Source organism: Oryzias latipes, chromosome 21 (genome assembly GCF_053564925.1).
Source record: "Oryzias latipes strain Hd-rR chromosome 21, Olatipes_Hd-rR_3.1".
NCBI classification, from domain to species: Eukaryota; Metazoa; Chordata; class Actinopteri; order Beloniformes; family Adrianichthyidae; genus Oryzias; species Oryzias latipes.
Window position 1 is genome coordinate 14,649,182 of NC_136257.1, and position 9,021 is coordinate 14,658,202.

A 9,021-nucleotide genomic window follows, 5' to 3' on the forward strand; every position below is an offset into this window, starting at 1 on the left:
GAGCAAGAATTCTGACATTCTTTGAGATTTTTTACAGTAAAACTTGTAAAAGTTGCAAAAGTTGAGGTGAAATAATCCTACTTTGTAGTAAAAACTGTCATTTACAAAAAAAGCCAGACTCTACAGAACCTGATGACAGATTCTGAGAGACTTCTTTCATGAAAATAGACTCTGAATGTCCACAAAACAAGAACAGAAGTGAATCAGATAGTGGACAGAGACCGAAAGAGATTTTTTTGGTGGTGAAACAGCCCAACATAAGTTCCTGCAGGCTGCTGGACCAGATTGGCATCCCTGTAGGGTCTTTTACAGAAATAGTCCGAACAGAGCCCAGCGTCCCACTCTCTGTTTGTCATTCCTTGTGAAGTGTGGAGGGAAGCGGCTGTCACGCTCTTCAGCTCATGCTCGGGGGAAGACGCTGTTATCAGCCTGTCAACACACCCGTTCTGCCTGTGTGTCTGCTGCTGACTGTACTCTGCACACCAGCATACCAAATCAAACCCCCACCGCTCATCTTCCATACAGTACTGGGACAGAATGTTTCCTCTTCCAGTTCATTTTTCTTACTTTAACAAACTAATGACATGTGTTGATTTTCTAGTTTACAGAAACTCTAGATTACATCTGAATTGCAGCACTTAAGGTGTTTTTATTTTTGTCTCCAGTATAGACAAAGTGAAGGTTTTGTCGCTGATGCTTCATGCTGCAGACATCAGTCACCCCGCCAAAGCCTGGCCGCTTCACTATCACTGGACCCACAGCCTGATGGAGGAGTTCTTCAGACAGGTGCCAGATAGGAATGCAAAGAGAGTTTGGAGACGACAAATCCTCTTTGTACAGTTCTGGTGACTCTTTTCTTTCAGGGAGATAAAGAAGTGGAACTTGGTCTTCCCTTTTCACCACTTTGTGACCGCAAAGCTACCATGATCGCCCAGTCGCAGATAGGTGAAGAAACCCATCAGTCAATCACCCTGGACTTTCCAGAGTAACTCTGTGATTCTCAAACATCCATCTCTTTGGTGCAGGTTTCATTGACTTCATTGTGGAACCAACATTCAGCGTTCTGATAGATACAACTGACAAGGTGATTGGTCCTCTGATCGAAGAGGACAGGAAGGCCAGAGAGACTGGAAACAGGCGCCCCAGGTGACTCAACAATATTTCAGTGTTACCTCAAACATTCCCCCCAATGTAAACTAGCGTTCACATTGTCATTGTAAGAACACGGTGAATTCCAATCATCTGGAATTTGCCACTCACCTTTGGAATAATTCAGAATGTCTTTGAAGGTGATTTTTTTTTATCACTTCCATCCCTTAAGGCCTTAGTCACAACTGCTTTTACAGGTGGATATGGACTGCCTGGAGGCAAATTTTAAGACAACTCAGTGAGCCCACTGAACGTAAATGTTCGTGCACATTTTTCTACAGGCATGCTGCGAGTGACAGGTCGTAGTGAACACTTAAACAATATGTAAGGGTTAATAAGGCTGAGATGCAGGTGTGCCCCATTCATTTTTTACTTCATAATCCTCCCAAATCCTGTGCACCGTGGACAGCTAGGGCTGTTCGAGTGATAAGTGCACTCCCCCTGCACGTTCATTGGCCTAACCGTTGAAATTTAATAAATAAGCACACTCAGAGTAAAGATTGTGTCGGCATCCTACAAGCAGTTACAGATCACCTGCACCTTACTAATGACTACAATGTGTAGGTAGGGCATTGTACGACAGCATCACATGTACATCATAAGTGCATGTAACTTACACTAACCCTATACAATAAAAACGTCATAATACAATTACCGACGACAATGATGTCCCTTAAGGTGGCTGCACAAACCTCAAAGGAACTACAAGACATTGCTGCACTGCACTTATGATGTAGCTGCTCTTCTCTATAACCCTCCACTGGCCTGGATAACCCCAAATGTACTGAGATTAAATGTAATCTAATAAAATTTACAAATGTCATCATTATTGAGCCGTTGTAAAGACTGCCGTATGTAAATTTCCTTGAAAACCCACTCGGAGGTCTAATGTATTGGCTGCGTTGGCTCGATGCTGAATCATAATTCAAGTTTGCCCTTTTCTGCCCTTTCAGTTAACCCCAACCAGCAAACCTGTCTGACAGAAAAATTTCCAACTTCAAACTGATCATTTTCATGATTTCATGATGAGAAACTGTGTCGTTTATTTCTCAAGCCTGCAATGGTTTTGAGCAGGACCTACCTTCTTCAGGTGAACTGTTATCTTACTGTGTGGACTCACAAACTGCTATGTCTCTCAAATCTAATTGACATGAAAACATTCTTGCTCCAAGCTATGTTCTTTGGCCTGGAGCAAATTTTGGGCAGCAGTTCCATGCATTTTGTGCCACCATAGATATGTTAATGGATAAATGAGATTGTGACGGTGGAGCTCTTTGGGACTTGAAGAAAGTATACATGCACCATAGAGTTACCATTACCGTTTATCTTTCATAATTTTACTCTATCAAAATCATAATTTTGCTGGAAAAGGTTGGCCTCAGATGATGGACTGTGTTCTTTATTTCACCTCAGCATGGTTTAACCAAACCAAGTACACCTAGACATGACACGTTATCAGCTTAAAAACATTTAAATTATTTGCCATTTCCGGAGGAAACTATACTTCTGACATTTTGTAAAAGTCATGGCCTCTGGCTTCCGTTGAGCAAATTGATGGGCATCATGAAAAAATAGTCTAAGCTGATGCAGGTTTTGTCTTTTAGTCATGCTCTTCATGTGTGATCGACGGAGAAATCTGTTTTTTTAGCTCGAACTCGTGCTCACGTTCTGGCAGCATCTCTTATCGCTTTTAACTCTTCCACGTTTCAGCTTAACAGGAAGTGGTTCAGTCACTGTCGAGTCAGTGCAGAGGCACAGCAGTGGTCTCCACGGCAACAGCGATGATGGACCGACAGACTTTTCATTGACTGCCATCGACCTGCCGGCTCTGAGGCTCCACCTTTCCAGCGTCATTGTAAGCAACAAGGAAAGATGGAAAGAGCTGTCTGTGCATGGTAAGTACACCGTACACAAAAGCTCACTTTCACTTTTACAACAAGCTCAAATATCCAAAGCAACACATCACACCTCCAGAAATATAAATGTCAGATTTCCTGTTAAAACGTGCATGTTTTGATATTCAGAACAATAAAAACAATGGGGATACAAAGATTTCTGTCCTGATATCTTCAAGTTTATCACACCGAATATAACAACTGAACCACCAAAAACAGCATGATTCCTCTCATTAAGCTTTGGTAATGGGGATTACAGCAGCATGAGCAAAACACTGTGTTGTCAAAGAGGAAGAAAACTCCTCATTTTGGCTTTAGATTTAGGCTTTAGAGTTTTAATATGCATCTTCACAGATTTATCTGCATTGCCATTTGAGATTCCCATGTTCTTGTTAACTTTTCTCTTTCTGTTAAAGTTATTCAGTGAAAACAGTCATTTTTAGCATATTTTAGCATGGAGACTGCACTGCATGAAAACAGCATTTAAAATAACGACGCTTATCAATGTTTGCACGCAGCATAACCCTTCAACCGCATCTATAAATCACTATAGGGCGGTGTGTTCGGGTGTGTGTGTGTTCGGGAGGTGTTAGTCCCATTTGAGATCATGATTTTTGACGGTTTATTTGTTTCATCATATTTTGAGGTCATGGACTTTACTTAACTTAAAAACGTTTTACTCACCGTGTGAATATCGCTCTTTTTGATGTCTGCTGTCAACGCGACTTTCCAGAATCTTCTAATGTGTGGTGGTGGGCAGGTAGGTGGTAGAGGCATGGGTGGTGTGTTTAAGGATAGTTGTACATATTAAAGTTAAAGTCCCATTATCTGTCACACACTTATGTTTGTAAAATTTGTTCTCCGCATTTGAGCGGTGAGCTGCAGACACAGCCTCGCACAGGAACCATTTAGTGGTTTAACCCCCCCAATTTAACCCCTTAACGCTGAGTGTCAAGCAGGGAGGCATTGGGTCCCATTTTTAGTCTTTAGCATGACTCGGCCTGGTTTTGAACTCATGAACTTCCAGTGCCAGGGTGGACACTCTCCCACAAGGCCACTGAGTCTCACTATTAAGACGTTGTTTAACATGCATTGAAAAAACAGGTTTCAGTTTTTCAGCTTGTAGGGCCCCTGGGGTGGCGCATCTAAACAGTGGGGGGTGGGTGCCCGACATGCCCGAGTTACTAACTCCATTATTTTTCTCACTAGTAACAATAACTGTTTAATTTTTTTAAAGCAAGATTCCCAACACTGAGCATAGGAGTGTTGATCTCCAGGCCTCGAAGGCTGGCATCCTGCAGGTTTTTCACAAATTACAGCCTTACCTGCTGCCTAAACCTCAATCCAAGTGTGTTTTGCCAATACGAAGCTACAATGACCAGTTAGCTGGAAAATATGAAGGACAAAGGCCCTGAAGGTCTGGAGTTGGAGTGGTTAGTGCGTTCTCCCCTCACAGTGAAAGGGCCCTGGTTCCAATCCCAGCTGTGTTATTTTGTGCGGAGTTTGCATGTTCTCCTTTTTTTTCCAGACACTCTGGCTTCCTCCCACAGTCCAAAAACATGCTTTGTAGGTTAATTGGGATCACTAAGTTCCCCCTAGGTGTGTCTGTGAGTGTGCTGCCCTGCAACAGACAGGTGACCTGTTCAGATTGTACCAGACCCTCACCCAACAGTAAAATAGATTCAGCGGGTTCTTAAAATGAATAGATGAATGAGTGGCCTGGAGTTTTACACCTGTGTACATAACTGTCATCGCACATTGCACAGTGGTTTACAGTAAAAGGAACCCAGAAGTTTCACCAGCAAGGATGCTTTTGAAAAAGTCAAGAAAAGTAAAGTTGCAAAACATTTCTTAAAGAGACCCTCTTGAGCAGGGGTCAGCAACGTTTATGGCATGAAGTGCCAATTTGAGATTTTCTCCGTAGCAACTGCACCATCACCAACTATAATGTGAACTCCAATACCATGAAATACAAAGAAATTTCCAACATATCAGAAATGTTATTGAATTCAGAAAAATACGGTCAAATAACTTTTTTAAACATATGTTAAAAACACATTTTAAACATATATCAATATTGCACAAAGAAAATAGGTCAAAGTTGACATAGTATTGCCACTATTGTTTGAAACCAAAAGTACTGCATTTGTGGTATGTCAATAGTTTCCAAACACAAGGTCATTATTACAACGTCTTCGTTTCACTGTTTTAACCCATTGTTTTCCTACGGTGCGCATTAATTTAAATTGCCTGTTCATTAAGCCAGATTTGTATGTATAAAAGTAGGCGGGGTCACAGTTATAGCCCTGCATGATTGGACCCTTTCCTTATGACCATAGGAGAAAAAAGATCACTGTATGAAGTGATGATAACTCAAACCTGATTTTTTTTCAAATCCGCAAATACAAACAGACGACAGATCAAGTGCTTATTGTTGTCACTCCCCTGCATGCCACTGTCTTTCCTTCCACGTGCTCCAGGTTGCTGACCCCTGCTCTCGAATTAGACAAGTAAGTTAGATGTAATTGTATTATTCAAAATGAAGACCTTGGCGCCCTGCAACGGATTGGTGAACTCTCCAGAGTGCTCCCGCCTTCACCCTTCAGTAACTGAGTGGGCCCTGCAACCCCGTGACTCCAGATGGAATAACGGGTTTGGGAAAGATGGAGGAATCTATCCATTATTCAAAGGTCAAAGTATTAGCACCACAAATGTGACTGGTTTTTATAGTCATATCCTTTGAATATGAAAAGTTTTGTTTCGTAACAGTTCCCAGACAAATTTTGCACTCAGCAGCCATTTCATCACGTCATCCATTTTTCTGCTTGCTTATTTTCTAAAACGTTATTCATTTCTGCGTGTCTGACTTAAACAGAGCTGGCCAATAAGGAAAAAGAAGAAAAAGAGGCCATGGAGGGCATAAAAGTGAACCCAGACACCCAATCAAGCCAAAGTGGCCACAACAAAGACCAATCACCAGACCCCAACAGATCTCTGGCCCCTGAGAGCCAAAACGATGGGTCACCTGAGCTGGAGCCCACAGATCACCTGAGCTGGAATGGTATGAACCAAAAGTCACATTTGCACAGTTCATTAACTGGCTGAGCTCACTTGTTGCTTTGGTAACTGCTGCAGGGGAAGAGAAGGTAGAAGAGGAGGACCAAGTGCCCGAAAATGCCTGATGACGTACTGCTGAAATCTCCCCGCTGTATCTCACTGTGGCACATCACCATGGCAACAGGCAGCTTGGTGGAGCGACAAAGAGGATTCCGATTCTTCTGTGTAAACAGAGTAGCTGGCTCTGCGGCCCCTCAGTGGTCCCCAAAGGCCTACAGACTTTACGTTTACAGACTTTGTGTTTACAGTCCAATATGGAAATATAACATTCAACCAACAACTTTCATCAGATTACGGCTTCTTAGCAGTTTACAGATCTATTCAAAGTGGTGAAAATGTGTAGTGGTATTTTAATAGAGAATCATGTGACTGCTGTCTGTCACAGACCTGGAAATGTCAGAATTTAAATTAAAGAAAAAGCAGACAAAAGACAGCCGAAACCTGGAGAAACTCAGTTGAAGAGGTGTGAGTTCATCAGCAGTCATGTGCGTAGACATGCACCGCCTAACTCATGTCATTAAGAAAAGGAGTGCTTGTTGCTCTGCTCTTAAATCTTGCCTCAAACTCTCATACATGTTGCTCTTCTGACCCAACCTGTGATGTTAGACCGTCCAACCTGACCCAAGTGGTTGTGGTTCACTGCGGCGCTCAGGCAGGATGAATGTCAGCAGCAGATCAATGACTTCAATTTGTTGACCTGATCTAGTCAACTAAAAGTTGACATTTGAACCAAATGTAGTCTGTGCACAGAAAACAGCCAATCTTTGTTCACCACTAATGCAGTTTAAAAGACAGATTTGTTGACCTGAAAAGTATTCATTTTTCTGATGCTACTTTGTGAGGGAACAGTTTCAATTTGACTCTGGCACAGAAAAAAGACAAAAGCTGTGGAAAAATAAATGGCTGAAAACTAAACCAAAAGAAAAATGAGATGATCACATCACGTTTAGACAATTAAGAGTAATCAAATCCTGAATGTTATCAGTTATTCTCCTTTTAACGCGATTTATTATTATTTCCACATCTGAACAAACATCCAGCTACTTTTCTATAAAACCTCAGACTCTCAGTTGGTCATAAAACCAATTTCCTGTTGCTTTTCCTCCTGCTCTCTGTTTATATTTTGAACAAAAAGATGTGAAATTTGAAACATTTTATACACATGTGGGCAAAACTGTTGGTACCTTTCGGTTAATTCAAGAAAAATTCATGACATGAATCTGACAAAAGTAATGTTAAATTCTTGTTATCGATCAGTGGAAAGGCCACCAAATGTTGTATTCAATAAAAAAAATCTCTGAAATGTAACCAGTAAAAGTCAGACATTGCTTATAATTCACGCTTTAACACAATTTTTTACATAAATATAATCATGGAACAGGCCTGGACAAAAATGATGAGACTCCTAGAAAAGATTGACCATAATGTGAGCAAAGGCACGTTAATCCAACGCACGTCCACTAATCTGCAACAGATGATCTTCGGCCACGAGTGGCCGGGATGGGCTCCAGCAGCCCCGTGACCCCAAAAGGGACAAAATAGAAGATGTGTCAGACCCCTTCCCCATTGTCAGGGATGGTTCCTCCTTTTTGACCCAAAGACACAACTCTGTCAGGACATCCTTGTTTGCTGAGGGAAACTTTGTCAGGTCTTTGAATGAACTTCAAATATACAAGCAGTGACAAAAACAGAACTATATACATCTCTGTTGATTTAACAAACGCTGACCGTGCAACAAGAAAGGAGCGCCAATTCTTTTCAACTGAAGGTGAAGACATGTATTTTTCCAAAATATGACCAAGCAGTTCTTTCAGTTGGTCTGTGAGAGTCTATTTACCTTTGTCCTGACTAGAAATGTTCTAAGAAACATACAGAATGTCAGCAGATCAATACATAGAAAATTGTGTTTACAGCCGGTTGTTGTGAAGAAACATCTGAGTAGAAAATAAAAGGGTTTCATGAAAACAGCTTTCTTGACAAGTTTAAACAGTCAGCAACACTGGCACAGCTTTGGCCTTTTTTGACGAAACAAATACATTTACTTCTGGAAGTTCTGATGTTGGAAAAAGCCTTCATGCTGTGATTTCTGCTTATGTGCATTACTGTATAAAACCTTCTAACCTCCACTGCTCTGCTGTGATCTTTTCTTTGTTTTTGCAAAACAATATTTAAGGAATACCTTCATTGCAATATATTTTTTGACTACCACTGTCCTGTATGAAAAAATATTATTTCAAAAAATATTTTTTACATAAAGCATTTATTTTATAATCTATGGATAAAACACCGGCTTTGGTAAAAACACCAGTTTCACAGTCTCATTCCGATGAACTTCAAGCAGATCTTTTTCAGTTTTTTTAAGTTGTGAATTCAATTCCCTACATCTCCACAGTCTGAGATTGAATTTAGCCATTTTGTCTGAGATGATCTAGTCTCCTAAGACCTTCATGCATCCAACAAATAAGAAACATTAGAAGTTTTCAAACTTTAATATTTTTTTCTTGAGGCAAAAGCAGGATTTTAATTTTTAAATGTCCATTAAGAGCAATTGTTAGATATGCCTTAAACCAGTGACTGTTTATGAAAACTGGACTGAGTGAGTGTGATTAATACCATGGTCCAGGTAATTACTCGATTCTGATAGGCTGCTGGGTGTGGATTAAAAAGTGATAATCCACAGGGATGATGTACACCTAAAAAAGAAGTTCCAGTCACATAGCTTAAATGTTTATTTGACTGAGCTGGCTTCGTTAAAACAAACTTTTGCTTCATCATCTGGACAAAAACAAGCGGTATAAGGTGAACTTTTGCTCTGAACTGATGCTTTATTTAACTCATCGTGATGATCAGCATATATATA

General features: G+C 40.8%; 1 protein-coding gene across 1 annotated transcript in view; it reads left to right on the forward strand.

Annotated features, from left to right (window-relative positions):
- The window catches only part of pde1a (phosphodiesterase 1A, calmodulin-dependent), a 69,262-nt gene extending 60,975 nt beyond the window's left edge, over positions 1–8,287 (forward strand). The window contains exons 11-16 of the mRNA XM_011489502.4: positions 666–786; positions 864–945; positions 1,026–1,146; positions 2,860–3,044; positions 5,920–6,105; positions 6,180–8,287. Of these exons, the coding sequence (XP_011487804.1) occupies positions 666–786; positions 864–945; positions 1,026–1,146; positions 2,860–3,044; positions 5,920–6,105; positions 6,180–6,226 (742 nt within the window). The 3' untranslated portion in view covers positions 6,227–8,287. The remainder of the gene's footprint in view (positions 1–665; positions 787–863; positions 946–1,025; positions 1,147–2,859; positions 3,045–5,919; positions 6,106–6,179) is intronic.
- The last annotated feature ends 734 nt before the right edge of the window (positions 8,288–9,021 follow it).